Source organism: Ochlerotatus camptorhynchus, unplaced genomic scaffold, assembly GCF_037179485.1.
Source record: "Ochlerotatus camptorhynchus isolate MF236.1 unplaced genomic scaffold, CSIRO-AGI_Acam_v1.1 ptg000452l, whole genome shotgun sequence".
Taxonomy (NCBI): Eukaryota; Metazoa; Arthropoda; class Insecta; order Diptera; family Culicidae; genus Ochlerotatus; species Ochlerotatus camptorhynchus.
Window position 1 is genome coordinate 185,727 of NW_027040938.1, and position 16,136 is coordinate 201,862.

The window sequence follows — 16,136 nt, forward strand, 5'->3', positions numbered from 1 at the left end:
CCTCTCAGATTCGTTTCGTGTGACCTTTTCAGGATCGGCATTACCTGACTACGTCACAATTGGGAAGGTTCGACTACCTGTACGCTTGTTTGTACCGAGGGTAATGAATTGCTTGAAATGCAAACAACTAGGTCACACCGCGGACTTTTGTTCCAACAAACCGCGGTGCGATCAATGTGGGGAGGAGCATACGGAGGGTCCTTGTCATGCTACACCAATATGCGTTTACTGTAAGGATGCTCCGCATGCTCTGAGTGATTGCCCGAAGTACAAACAGCAGGGAGAAAAACTAAAGCGGTCCTTGCAAGCTCGCTCTAAGCGCTCGTTAGCAGAAATTTTGAAAACGACCGCTTCATCTTCCCAAACCACCCCAAAAAGCAACAACACATTCCACCTCCTGCCAGATGATGATCAGGGCTCTGACTCAGAGGTTGGTGAGAGTAGTCCTTTTGTCTTTAACGGCAACACGAGGAAGCGGTCCAAAACAAACGTCACCCAAAAACCTCGTAAGGCCTCTCGTACGGACTCTCAACCTACCTTGACAAATTTAAGAGGTAGCGGAAATGTAGCAAAACCCCCACCACCGGGATTTCAAGTTTGTAATTTTAACAAAGACTTTCCGCCACTTCCGGGATCATCTAAAACCCCAGATATCCCAGTTTTTCAGCCAGAAAATCAGCTAAATAACCAGCAAGAACATGATGCCATGTTCACGTTTTCTGGAATTGTGGAGAGCATCTTCAATATATTCAACGTCTCTGACTCAACTAGGAACATTATTAATTTAGTGCTTCCATTTGTGAAAACTCTTTTGAAGCAACTAGCTTCTAGGTGGTCCTTCCTTGCATCGATCATATCTTTTGATGGATAATTTTCCGAATGAGGTCGGAGATATGATCTCTCTTCTTCAGTGGAACTGTAGAAGTCTTATACCGAAACTTGACGCATTCAAATTTTTAGTTCACAACTCACTTTGTGACGCATTTGCTCTTTGTGAAACATGGCTTTCTTCAGACACCGATCTCCCTTTCCACGATTTTAACATTATTCGCCTTGATCGAGCAGATTCGTATGGAGGGGTGCTTCTAGGGATTAATAAGCTCCATTCCTTTTATAGAATCGATCTGCCTTCCGTGACAGGCATTGAAGTTGTCGCGTGTCAGGTAAATATTCGAGGTAAAAGCCTCAGTATTGCCTCAGTATATTTTCCTCCGAGAACTGCGATTTCTCGCCAAGGTCTCTCAGATATCTGCTCAGTTTTATCTGAGCCTCGGTTGATCTTAGGAGATTTTAACTCTCACGGTACAGGCTGGGGGGAACTGTACGACGACAACCGCTCAACCTTGATATACGACATGTGCGACATCTTCAAAATGACAATTCTGAACACCGGGGAAGCAACACGAGTAGCCAAACCTCCAGCAAGAGTAAGCAGATTAGACCTCTCACTTTGTTCGAGTTCACTATCGTTGGATTGCTCGTGGAAAGTAATCCAAGATCCCTACGGTAGTGATCATTTGCCAATCAAAATTTCTATTACCAATGGTTCATCTTCCACTCGCTCGGTTGACATCGCGTACGACCTCACGAAAAACATCGACTGGAAAAAATTTGCGGCCACGGTTCTCGGTGGTATTGAATCGGTTGAGATACTCCCTCCGCTGGATGAGTACTCCTTTTTATCGCGACTTATCGTTGACTGCGCTCTTCAAGCACAGACGAAACGCGTTCCGGGTGTTTCCATTCGCAGACGACCTCTCACTCCGTGGTGGGATAAGGATTGCACCAACGCGAACAGCGAGAAGTCCGCCGCGTTTAAACGCTTCCGCAAACACGGTAAGGTCGGGGATTTCGAGCGGTACACCGACCTCGAGAAAACTTTCAAGGGCTTGATTAAAGCCAAGAAACGCGGTTACTGGCGTCGGTTCGTCGATGGTTTGTCGCGAGAGACTTCCATGAGAACACTCTGGAATGTCGGCAGGAGAATGCGAAACGCGTCATCACCGGTCAACGAAGACAAGGAGTACTCAGACAGTTGGATATTCAGCTTCGCGCTGAAAGTTTGCCCGGATTCGGTGCCGGTACAAACCAACGTTCGTGATCGTCCGTCGGGTAATAACGAAATAGATTCTCCGTTTTCGATGGTGGAATTCTCACTTGCTCTCCTCTCATGTAACAACTCAGCTCCAGGAATGGATAGAATCAAGTTTAACTTGCTCAAAAATCTCCCAGACGTCGCGAAGAGACGCTTGTTGAACTTATTCAATCAATTTCTGGAGCACAACATTGTTCCGGATGATTGGAGGCAAGTAAGAGTTATCGCCATTCGAAAACCCGGTAAACCCGCGTCGGATTTTAACTCGTACCGTCCCATCGCGATGCTGTCCTGTATACGGAAATTGTTGGAGAAAATGATTCTTTTTCGTCTAGACAAATGGGTCGAGTCGAATGGTTTACTTTCAGATACGCAATTTGGGTTTCGGAGAGGCAAAGGAACGAGCGACTGTCTTGCGTTGCTTTCAACTGAAATTCAACTGGCCTATGCGCAAAAACAGCAAATGGGTTCAGTTTTCTTGGACATTAAGGGGGCTTTTGATTCTGTTTGTATCGATGTCCTTTCGGATAAACTCCACGATAGTGGGCTTTCACCAATTATGAACAACTATTTGAGCCACTTGTTGTCTGAGAAATATATGAGCTTTTCTCATGGAAACTCGACAACTTCACGAATTAGTTACATGGGTCTCCCCCAGGGCTCATGTTTAAGCCCCCTTCTTTATAATTTTTATGTCAAAGACATTGATGGTTGTCTTGATGAAAATTGCTCGCTAAGGCAGCTTGCAGATGACGGCGTTGTGTCTGTTATAGGGCCAAGTGCACCGGACCTGCAAGGACCATTGCAAGATACCTTAGACAACTTGTCTACTTGGGCTTTGAAGCTGGGTATCGAATTCTCTCCGGAGAAAACTGAGTTGGTTGTTTTTTCTAGGAAGCACCATCCTGCACAGTTACAGCTTCAGCTAATGGGTAAAACAATCACTCAAAGTATTTCTTTTAAGTATTTAGGTGTCTGGTTCGATTCCAAATGCACATGGGGAAAACATATTGCGTATCTGAAACAAAAATGCCAGCAAAGAATTAATTTTCTTCGTACAATTACTGGAACTTGGTGGGGAGCACACCCGGAAGATCTGATCAGGTTGTATCGAACAACCATCTTGTCGGTTCTAGAGTACGGTAGCTTCTGCTTTCAATCCGCGGCAAAAACACATATCTTGAAGCTGCAACGGGTTCAATACCGTTGCCTCCGAATCGCGCTTGGCTGTATGCACTCGACGCATACGATGAGCCTCGAAGTACTCGCGGGTGTTCTCCCACTGACAGATCGTTTCGTGGAACTGTCCTTCCGGTTTCTTATCCGTTGTGAAGTAATGAACCCATTGGTAATAGAAAATTTTGAGAAGCTACTCGACAGAAATCCTCAAACAAGATTCATGAGTTTGTACTATGAGTACATGACGCTGGAGGTTGGTCCTTCTTCATTAATCTCCAATCGTGATTGCTTTCAAGCCTTCTATAGTTCCTCTGTAAATTTTGATCTGACCATGATGCAAGAAATCCATGGAATACCAGATCACCATCGGTCGATGGTTGTTCCCTCAATTTTCGCAATCAAGTACCACCATGTAAGTAACGATAAAAGATTTTTCACAGATGGGTCAACCATAAATGCTTCCACTGGATTTGGTGTATTTAATCAATTTCATAGCGCCTCTTATAAACTGCAGAAACCATGCTCAGTATACGTTGCGGAACTCGCAGCTATATTTTACGCAGTAGAGCGAATTGCCTCACTACCGTCTGACCATTATTTTATTTTTACGGATAGTCTTAGCTCATTGGAGGCTATTCGTTCAATGAGGCCGATGAAGCACTCCTCGTATTTCCTGCCTGAAATACGATCTAAACTGAGTGCTTTATCTAACTGCTCCTATACTATCACCTTAGCTTGGGTCCCATCTCATTGCTCAATTCCGGGTAATGAGAAAGCGGACTCATTGGCTAAGGTGGGCGCTATGGAAGGCGATATTTTTGAGCGACAAATCGCCTTCAACGAATTTTTCTCCATTGCTCGTCAGCAAGTCCTCATCAGTTGGCAACAAAAATGGAATGATGGTGAATTGGGAAGATGGTTACATTCTATTCTCCCTCAGGTGTCGAACAAGCCATGGTTCAAAGGGTTGGACATGAGCCGCGACTTTATACGCGTTATATCAAGGCTTATGTCCAATCACTGCTCGTTAGACTCGCATTTCTATCGAATTGGGCTCTCAGGCAGCAATTTATGTGCGTGTGGCAGTGGTTATCACGATATCGAGCACGTTGTTTGGTCATGTACCTTACACCGTGTTGCCAGATCTGAGTTATCCATATCCCTCAGGGCCCGAGGAAAACAACCCGCGATACCCGTTAGAGATGTCTTGGCGAGCCGAGACCTCGACTATTTGAATTTAATTTATGTGTTTTTAAAACGGATAGATTTGAGGATTTAGTAGTTAGTGTCATCTTGTGTTCTCCCAAGTTGTTAGTTGCCCATCGGTGTACCCCCATGTTTGTCTTTTTCATCAGAGTGTCGCCTAGTTCGAGATCAAGAGCACATTGCTCTCCAAACCTTGTGTTCACAATCCCTACCCTGCCATCCATTTGTTACAATTTGTTACCCCTAACCTCGAGATAGCCGCGAGTAATCGGCCTCCGCTTTACTAACGTTAGTTTTAAGTAATTTTGTTATTTAAACAATGAATATCGGCTCCACAAAGCTACAGCAAATGAGCCTGGAAAAATAAACGAATTAAAAAAAAAAAAAAAAAAAAAAAAAAAAAAAAAAAAAAAAAAAAAAAAAAAATTATCACTCGCGATGCCAAAAATTTCTGGATCGGGAGAAAAAATCAAACAACACAGATAGCGTCAAATCTTCTGTTGCTTGCAAACATGATGAATCATGTTTTCTTTCTCGATTCTAAAACTTCTCTTAAAGCGAGAAAAACACCAATCACACACGTATAACCGTCCGGGAGGCAGAGTGCCAGCGCTCATCCAACAAATGCAACCGAAAACTATGAATGCGAACGCACGCACAAAACAGAGAACAAACTTAAAACACAACCGTATCCAAAGGCATTCGAAACTGAACGTAGCGTTTTCATAAACAAAAATCTACTTATGGTTGCGGCATGGTAAAATATACACATGACACCCGCATTTCCTTGCCAGAACATAGATCCCTATTTATTATTACCCCTTACAAGCAGAAACTGTTACTCCTTACTCCCATGGTGAAATTTCATAAGTAGACTGTAAATCTACAAGAAAAGTCAGTGTCTTCCACACGAATAAAGCGCAAGGATGATACGCATAGATCAAAGTTACCGGTATTGGTGATGACGAGTGTGTTGATTTTGTATACGGTTTTACGTGAGAAGGTGAAGGAGAGAAGAGTTTTTACTTTTTTTCTCCACACAATAGTAAATAAGAAACACCGTCGGAGTAAAGATAGTCTCCCGGCTCAAATACAGTCGTCAACGCCAATATCGAATGGAAAATTCAAACGGAGCGTCAAATCATATACAATTGCACTTGCTCTATATCCAGAGAACCAACCAGCAGGGTTGTCAAAAGCAAATCTGTATTGTTGCTAATAAAAATCTTTTCATCTGTATTTCTTCTTGGAAAAATCTGTATCAATATCTGTATAGTTTTAATATTGCGTATTTCGCTCCAAAATGAACAAAGAAGTGTTGGAAGTGCGGTATCGGTCATAAAAGTGCGCTTTTGCATTAAATCGTGTTAGCACATTTTGCGCCGAATACATTAAAGGCCCACGCACATTAGATCCGGATCGGACGCGTTGCGGCAAAGTGACAGCTAAATCTATTATCTAACTGTCAAATTTAGGTCAAAGGATCTAATGTCGGCGCCGCCGGGATGTTCTGAGGCATAACATCTCGGATGGGAAGTAAAGCCGTTGGTCCCCGGTTCATAGGTTGATGGGTCGATAGGTAGGGTCCAGGTGTGGGAGCTGCCTTCCTGGCACGTCGGTAGCATTGGTGCTCAGCACGGAAAACAAGATCGACGGAAAAAACAAACCAAAGGAAAAAAAAAAAAAAAGATTGAATTGGTTAATAGCACCGTCGATCAGGGTTACTTCCACTCCCTTGCTATAAAAAAATGTTTTTCAGAATTATGAAATCATGAGATGGTATAGTGATAATTAGTACCTGTAAGTTACAAGATAAGGACGTGAAGTATGTGTTTGACACATAAAATCTGTCAATATTGCTTTCAGTGCGTCACAATCAGCAATTTTACGACTCGTGAGTGCTCACTCTGAGTGAAAGCAAAATTGACAGGTTTTATGAGTCATACACATACTTTAAGCCCTCTTCTCGTTACTTACAAGTACAGCATATCATTATATCATCTAATGATTGCATAATTCCGAAAAATATGTTTTTATAGCAAGTGAGTGGAAGCAACCCTGCCGTCGATACCAAATCAACCCAACATTCGTTATCGGGATTTAAACCGAGGATAATATCAGTTGGTGCTTACCGCCATAAGATCATTCTAGATTAGTAATCCAAAAAAACACCGTACATACCTATATGCAATTTGTGACGTAGGTAATTACATGTACGTACAGTGCTGTCAAGCAATTGTGTGTGCACGATTACTTCACCCCGGTATCCAATTCATTGAGTTCTACACTCTCGAGGCAAGGTTACGGTAAAATGAAAGTAAGACTAACGCAAAAATTTAACTGAATTAAAGACAAACCTCAAAATATCTGTATATACTTTAACCCAATCAAAAAATCTGTATATCTGTATATACGGATTCTTGGTTTAAAAACTGCTAAAAATCTGTATAAATACAGATTATTCTGTATTTTTGGCATCCCTGCCAACCAGTTCTCCCACTCCAGTGTTCTCTGGAGTGAGCTTCTGTGAGTTCACTGCAGAGTGAGCTCTCATGTCGCTCACTAGCTCCCACCAGTGTAGAGTGATCTAATCTCACCGCGCAGTTCATTCCAAAAACTACACACATAGTAAGGGTGTAGTGAATAATATACTGCATGTAGTGCTCTTGAACGAACAGAGCGAGAAGATTAGAATGTTAGCTCTTGTCTCTAACAGAGGAGAATGACAAGTATGCTTACCCTTCTCTTGCCCGCAGCCAGAGCTGGTTAATATCACGGCCGTCATGTGACAATGAGAAAACAGGTCCTCACACTATCACGAGACGAATATTTGGTGTAAAAATTGCTCAAATTAGTAATTATTATAGTTTTTAATATAAATATTAATGATATTAACTGTCAAACGGAAAGCTACAAAGTAAACAATTTTCACAGCGTAGCTATAACGAATACACTCAATCACAGTATACATAAACAAGGTACTATACTCTCGGTTGTAAACATCAAGTTTGAATGTCGACTTATGACGTCATTGCTATCTTTCAATAGTTTGCAGGGGAATAACTCAAATTGTACAGTGTAAATACATTGCAGACACAGCAAATCACTTCATTTTGTTCAGCAAAAGGCTATCCTAGGCTCTCAAAGGATAGGAATGACGTCACTATGCAAATGTCATTTACCGGAATATCTTACCTTATATAGCGTACACCGTGCACTCAATGACGTTTCACCGTTGTTGTTTATGTTTACTGATGCAGCTTTCTGTTTGTCATCATTTTTGCGTAATTTTTCCGGCAACAAATCTCACCAGGCTCATGGCGAATCAAGCGAAAACGACCATGGAACGTGTATATTGATATCATGTACCAAGGTACCAAGGAATGTCGAATTTAGGAGGACAAGGAGTGGATTTCGGTGGTGACGGCCAGCAAAATCAAGTGTTGTGTTCCACCGAGGATGCACGGAGGCTTAGGCGTGCCGATGTTTTTTTTTAAATTTCGTGTTGGTAAAGTCTACAGTCATCCTACCCAGATAAGACCCCCGCACCATTCTTCAACTTTGATTATTTTTCCTTGTTTTACATGTGCACCTGCGTGTTCATAAATAAATAGGGATTAATAATTGAGAACTTGAGAACACAGGTAATGATTGCCAATCTGTATCCTCCTTTCGACAGAGATACACTTGCCGATAGATTTCCGAGTCCGGCAAAAAATTTGACATTCAATTGGAATCAATCAACACAGATCCACAGCATTTGACAAAAATAGTTGGAAAAATAATTCAAACAAATGTATACCGTTCTTTAAAGTATGATTGGATTCTTTCTAACACTTCCGTTTCAAATGAATCTATTGACTCGGATTTCGAATTTTTCGTTTTGCTGGATGGCATGAATTGATTAAAGCCTGCATCACGAATGGTGTTGGCCAGCTTCAGAATTAGTTTTTTCTCCCCTCTGAGAAAAGTATTTTTTTCCGGGTTTTCTGTGTAAATCCCGTATATTTCACACATTCAAGTTCTTTCTATCAAAGAACCAAATATTCAAATTATAAACTAAATTTTAGAATAATAGTGAAGGGAATAACTTGCTTCTCGTGTGAAATCCATTTTTCATTAAACGAATGTCAAATGTACACTTAAAACCAAAAATAGTTAAAAACAAAAAAAACAACTGTCAGACTAAGTATGACATTCACAAATATCACAAAATTAAAATATTATTATTAAAATTATTATTAAAATATTTAATATTTCCACCAGCGGTATTGATGCTTATACTTGGAGCTGGCCTATCATTAGTTTTCTTGTCATTTTCCAATGATCAAGCACTCATGAGAAAAATTCTATTGCGATTTTTATATCTACATTTCTAACTGATTTAGATTAATTCAAGCAAGTAACCATATGTAATCTGTAGAGTGAATATATTACTACGATTTTCTCGGTACAAGTAACTTTAAAAGCAATAAATGATCTAGTAATTACAATGATAACAACACTGTCACGTTTTGTCATGACGAAAAATGCGATAAGATTTTGAGGAAAATCTCTATAATCGTTTTCTCATCCGATGATAGTGACATAAGTATCTCTGTAAATATTGTGTGAGATCTTTCATTCATATCATATCACGATTTTCATCCATAATCAAAATTAATGGAATTCATCTGAATTTCACATAACATTCATAGGATCACGTTAATTGTACATGATTTTTCATATGAATTTCATCGACCTCATAATATTCATGTGATTTTGTGATGGGATTTGCAGCTATGTGATCACAGAAAAGCTATGTTTAATTCACATGGATTTCATCCATTGTGATAAATTTTTCGAGTGAATTCACAGAAATGTACAGAACAGAATGAATATATTTTATTTGAAATTCTTGGTTAGAAATTCATCATCACCCTCTTTAACTAGGAATTTATTTACATGAACTGCTTTGGTGAGTACATCAGGCCTCTGGAAGTCCGATCCGACATGTTGCAGTTGAATCACAGACAAACAGACACAACACATTGAATATTTCTCACTGTAAAACATAGTCGCTAAAACATTACCGCCATCTGTTGAGTACACTGTGGTGGGTAGTACGCTGAATAGATGGCGTTAGTGTGTAAACGTCAAACGCAAGGGAACTGACTATGCGCGCCACAGGTGGCGGTACTACCAACTACGATACTTTTAAATTGACCGTTAAATGCTTGTTCGATGAAGAAATTGCGAGTGTTATGTCTGTTTGTCTGTGGTTGAATCGTGCCTTTAGTCAGCTGCTCTCTCACAAAGTGGTGCCGCAGGTCAATATGCTTGTTCGTTTGAAAGATAATAAAAATACCATTGATTTTAAACCACCACTTTTTTTAATGAACTCGATAATTTTAGTTTGTATGGAACATCTAGCACTATTTTAAAAACGCATTTTGCGTTCCAAAACAACGGGAAACCTTCTTTGCGGATAACCGTTGATTTCGACCGTGATAAACCAGTACTGGGATGGGATGTACAATTATATTATAAGAAAATGTCTTTAATATTTTGCTTTAAACAAAAATAAATAATTCAATTTTTTTTTTTGCAGGTTCAAACAATTATGGCTATTACAAAACAATGGGGAAACAAGCTGGCCAGACGGTACTTATTTAAAAGGCGAAAGCGATGAAATGAAATATTTCTTACCCGCACTACCGCCAAATGATACAACGGTTGTCACAATCGATCAACTAAGCCCAACGGCTATTGGTCCGTTTGTCACCAAGTGGTGCTTGTATACTTCAAACGGGTCTCAATTTGGAGGTAAGATAGTAATACAGTAATTACTCGATTTTGCCAGTCTCCTTTTTGAAAATGTTTTCTGGTGTTCTACGAAACCCAATTGTCTTATTGTACCAGAGTATTCCTTAAACATGCATCTAGAAGATGAATGAGAAAGTTTTGGATTTACGGTTACATGAAATTGTTTATAGGTAAAAATCTGATGCGCGGAGGGGTTGACAAAATCGGGTCATTACTGTAATATTTAGATATAACGCGCGTCCATGTTCAAAGATGTGGGTGGTACATGATATTATTGGTCCATAGAACGCTTTTGAATATTTTTGGAATCGGTCAACTGGTTCCGAAGATATAGCCAGCACATGTTCCGGTTTTTATGAGTCATGACACTAAATCCGACCTGAAACGAATAAATCCCATCATGTGACACATATTGACAAAATGACATGATAATTCAAAAGCCAGTCCAATGGTAGCCATTTGGTGTGCCCAGGATCACACTGCACAGTGGTCCAGGAAGCAAATTTAGGGTCTTCGAAACATTTTCTTGTGAGCTTTATTCGCGTTGGTTGCAAAAGTGTCCTAAACGCCAAAATCAACCAGTTACGTAATTTGATATCTAACTATATTTATTTCAATAGATAGAATTAAATGTTCTACAAAGTTATGAACTAAAAAAAACTAGAAAACTTCTTAGAACATTGTTTTCGTTTTTCTCTTCTATATTTGGAGATATAAGCCATTTAAGAAAACAAAAGCCAAAAATCAGTTTTTCTGTCATATTTTTCTTTTGAACATCACTTTTGCGGCCTACTATGTTGAGAGCAATTGTAGTTAATATTAAAGTATACATTTTCTCCAAAGACAATACACCAGTACAAGTTTTGAGTCAAAAGTTATCGTCAGTTTTGTAGTCTTTTAGCCCAAACTTTCAAGCGTAACATTTCAAAATGGCGCAAGTACAATCGATAGTGTTTCAGATCACTTTAAAAAGCATATCAAGAAGTACATTTTAGCAACTTTTGGTGAAGGTAATTTTTGTTGTTTAAAAAAAAAGTTTTCTTGATTTGTTTTCCGTCGATCTTCACACTTAGAAATAATTAATTTTACACGTGACGGAATCCATCTTTGACATAAAAGATGAGACGTAAACAAACATGTTATGTAATTTTAAGTGTTCCGAGACTGAAAAATTCGTTGCTACGTACGTTACGTTTACGTACGTTTGATTAAGCTATATTTTGCATCTGTTATGACTCAAATTTATGTCAAAATTGACGCTCGTAAATATATGTCACTCTCAGAGCACCTAAGTTTACATGATTTTTTCTAAGTGTGTTGTTTTCCGTGCTGAGCACCAATGCTACAGACGCCAGGGAGGCAGCTCCCAAACCTGGACCCTACCTATCGACCCATCAACTCATGAACCGAGGACCAACGGCTTTACGTGATCATAGATGTTATGCCTCAGAACATCCCGGCAGCGCCGACTGGGATTGAACTCAGGCCTGCTGGAGTGAGAGGTAATCACGCTTACCACTACACCACCGGCGCCGCTGTTGTTGTTTTGACGTAGGACTACGTCTTTGATTTCTTTATGGGGGTACACTTTGTGAAAACCGGAAATGGAACATGTTACAAATTAAGAAATATTTTGAACGTTAATAACTCAGCTGCCCCTGGTCCAATTTCAATAATTTTATCACCAATCGATCAGAAATATGGCTATCGATATGATGAATATGATGAATATTTTGCACACCCATCGCCATATACAGAACCACACGCTCCCAACGACCACACAAAATGCTCTCCAGAGTTGTAATCTTGTAACCAAACTTGGAAACAGGGGATACACTCAAAAAATATACCACATATGTAATGCATGAAATCCATATGAATTTCACATAGCTTTCCAAAAAAAGTTGACGACAACCTAAAGAAATCGTTTATGGACTTTGTCGTTCAGTTTTTTCCTGGAAATTTTTGTTAAATAAGCTAGTTCCCATACATTTTTTAACCGCTTTACTATTAATCCCCAGAGAGCCAAAACATTCAAATTTGAAAGAGAAAATTCACTCTAACGATCTCAATATCTCAACATTCCATTTATTTTGATGACACTCTGTAACATTTGGTGGGGGAGGGAGGATTAACATTTGAAGTCCCACCCATTTTGCATATTCTGCATAAAAAATACATAAAAATTCCCTACCTTTTTACAAGAAGGCCTGCAAGAAAATACTATTTATCAAAAATTTCTAGGAAAAAAACTGAACGATAATTAATGATTTTTTTTTTTGACTTATTTTGACCATAATATACATCCAAAGCGTTCCATCCACTTTTCCAAATTTCTAACTTACTATCAATGGAACAGCGCCATCAATGAGAAAAAACAGCCTTGACTTAATGGTGAAAACTATTTTTGTAGTTCTTCAAAAATTCTACTCTAACTCTTTTCTTAAATGAACTTGGTGGCCCTGAAAATGGCCTTTTTGTTACTTGGTTGTTGGTGATAATGATGCGTAGACGACATCCATGGCCAGGACTGTCTGCTCTTGGCGGGTTCAGTGACGGCATCACGGATCACATTTTCTCGGCACACCTTCAGCACAGGGTTGCCAAAAGGAAATCTGTATTTTTGCTTATAAAAATCTTTTTATCTGTATTTCTTCTTCGAAAAATCTGTATCAATATCTGTATGGTTTTAATATTGCGTATTTCGCTCCAAAATGAACAAAGAAGTGTTGGAAGTGCGGTATCGGTCATAAAAGTGCGCTTTTGCATCAAATCGTGTTAGTACATTTTGCGCCGAATACATTAATAGCGCTAAGCTTCAACTTGGATTTACTTTTAATACCGTTCCTGTTTGTAAAATCTACCAAATGTTTGCTTAAGATTGAATTGGTTAATAGCACCGTCGATACCAAATCAACCCAACATTCGTTATCGGGATTTAAACCGAGGATAATATCAGTTGGTGCTGTATTAATAATCCAAAAAACAACGTATACAATTTGTGACGTAGGTAATTGGGTTGTTTAACTTCGAAAAATTTACCGATTTGTATACATCATCCAATAGAGCTTCGTTTTCTGACCACAACGATATTTTTATCGATCGCGTAGACATTCATCTCGAATTTTAAATAAAGATTTAAATTTTTGATCGTTGACACTAAATCTATTCGTTGATAGCTCGCTCCCTACAAAGGGGTACTAAGATGGTGATTTTTGCTAATGTAATCGTACTTATTTAAAATAGTTCCAGTGGACCAAAATTAATAAAATTTTGGATTTAGGTTCCATTTGTAATGCAGATAACGAATATGTATTTGCCTCAATACCCCTAAACAACCCAATTGCATGTATGTACAGTGCTGCCATGCAGTTGTGTGTGCCTGATTACTTCAACCCGGTAATCCAGTTCATTGAGTTCTACACTCTCGAGGCAAGGTTACGGTAAAATGAAAGTAAGACTAATGCAAAAATTTAGCTGAATTAAAGACATACCTCAAAATATCTGTATATACTTTTACCCAATAAAAAAATCTGTATATCTGTATATACTTGGTTTAAAAACTGCTAAAAAATCTGTACAAATACAGATTATTCTGTATTTTTGGCATCCCTGCTTCAGCACACCTCGGGTTTCTCCGTTGCATTTATTCCTCGTCTCCTGAACCTCTTCGCTGCACATTCCAATTGGAAACACCGTGTATTTAACAATGCCAGCCCCATGGACTAGCAAATTGTGCACTGTTGGAGACAATGCATACTAATCGTATAAATTCAGGCTCTAGTCTCTTCAACATAAATTCCAAAAGAAATAATAAATCTTCGACTTACAGTTAATTACAGTATGCAGAATATGAAATCGCTCCAACAGATTTTCATTGAGACCGGTAATTTTTGCTGCAGCTTTCCATTCACGGAAAACTTCCGGGCGGTGTTTCCGTCATAAGAATTTCCGCCACCAGGCATAGACTTACTGATGCGTAATCCTGTTAAAATGGACAAAAAATAGTTGGTAAAATCCTACATTCTCATAAACAAAAATATAATACTCTGACTATATGTTTAGTATTACTTCTGCGTGAACTCAACGATTTACATAGTTGAAGATGCTAATTTCAAATAACAGACTAAAGTGGTAATTTTTATACGATAGATGAGGAGATGAACAGTATAGAATTGATAATTCCGTTCGAGTACGGCAGTGTAAAGATTGCATATAAAGAGTAGAAAATGAGCAAGGACAACTTTAGGAAGGTACAAATCATCTCTCTTCCAAACCTACGACTGGATGCCTTCCTTCAGATAAAAACTTAAGTGCGGTAAAATATACCCCCATCACTATCCCTCTCCAACGGGGGAGTTTGGTAAAGAGAGATGATCAAACCGATTTGTACCTTCCTAAAACTGTCCTTGCTCGCTTTCTACTCTCTATATGCAATTTTCACACTGCCGTACTCTAAAGGGCCACCCATACATTAGATCCGTTTGCGTTGCGTTGACGTAAATTTGACAGTTAGACAATAGATTTTCACTGTCGGATTGTCACTTTGCCGCAACGTGTCCGATCCGGATCTAATGTGCGTGGGCCTTAACGGAACTATCAATTACTTTCATCTCCTCATCTATCGTATAAAAAATACCACTTTAGTCTGTTATTTGGAATTAGCATCTTCAAAAATATAATGTTGGCTTCGGCAGTACCTTAACCTATTATCGTCAGGGGGGTAAAGAACGCCCTTGAGAGCTCAATTTTGGCATGTGGATACATTGTGTTTCAGAGCAACTATTGGGCAAATTTGAGTGCTCTATGACTTTGTTTACCCCCCTGACGATAATAGGTTAAGATATTGCCGAAGCCAACATTTCCCCTACCTAATTCCGCACGTATCTTGCTTCGAATTTCCATTTCTCTAGCTTTCACCGCTTAATTTGCCTTGCTTACACGCCATCTAGGTTTATCAAGGGCCAGTCTATACGACACTTTCAGAACCATTTCCATCGTTATAATATATGCATGTAGAGAAGAAAACCCGATTTTGTACTTGGCTGGATCACCAGAATCTGGGTCGCTTCTGGAATCGTTCAAACATTTTCCAGACCTTCCACAAATGTAGTATGATTGAGAGTTCGTTCCGGTTAAATCATTTAAGACTTTTGTATCCATCATTGTGAACATCATTTGGGGTTTTACACAAACAGATCGGTTCTCCAACATTACTTCCACATTCATCAAATTTTGTATTTGCGTATTCATAAGCGAAACCTCCCGTTTTGTCAACTCGGACTCTTTTGTGAATATCAAGGAAAGGAACTAATGAGAACGCGAATATATGGGAATCGCTGTATTTCTGCAATTCTTCATTCTCGTACTCCTAAAAAAAACATAGTTTATATGTAGCGCTAGATGCAGCGTGGTTGCTGCTCCCATCACAACCCCATTTGTAGGTAAGTGTATACCCGTTGTATGGCACCACATTTTGATATATCGCTCTGCTTATAACGCTTTCAAAAAGGCGTTTCGTGATGTGCTCCACAAATTCCTGTAAAGGCACTTTAGCTACAGATGAATGACTTACCATACCTTACCAATTAGGCTAAGGCCTTGTTGTCCTCTGCTGTCCGAAGAAGTCGTCTCCACTCTACTCGATCCATGGCCACAGTTCGCCAGCCTCGTAGTCTGCGAAGGGTCCGAAAGTCACCTTCTACTTGGTCGATCCACCTTGCCCGCCGCGCCTCTTCTTCTTGTTCCTGTTGGGTCGCTTTCTAGAACCATTTTCACTGGGTTGTCGTGCGGCATTCTTACGGCTGCCTTACCCACCGTAGTCGCCCGATTTTTGCAATGTGGACGATGG

The 16,136-nt window shown here is 39.5% G+C and overlaps 1 protein-coding gene across 1 annotated transcript in view; it reads left to right on the top strand.

Annotated features, from left to right (window-relative positions):
* The window catches only part of LOC135712007 (protein ILRUN), a 176,668-nt gene that overhangs the window by 85,154 nt on the left and 75,378 nt on the right, over positions 1-16,136 (top strand). The window contains exon 4 of the mRNA XM_065234974.1: positions 10,071-10,285. Within this exon, the coding sequence (XP_065091046.1) occupies positions 10,071-10,285 (215 nt within the window). The remainder of the gene's footprint in view (positions 1-10,070; positions 10,286-16,136) is intronic.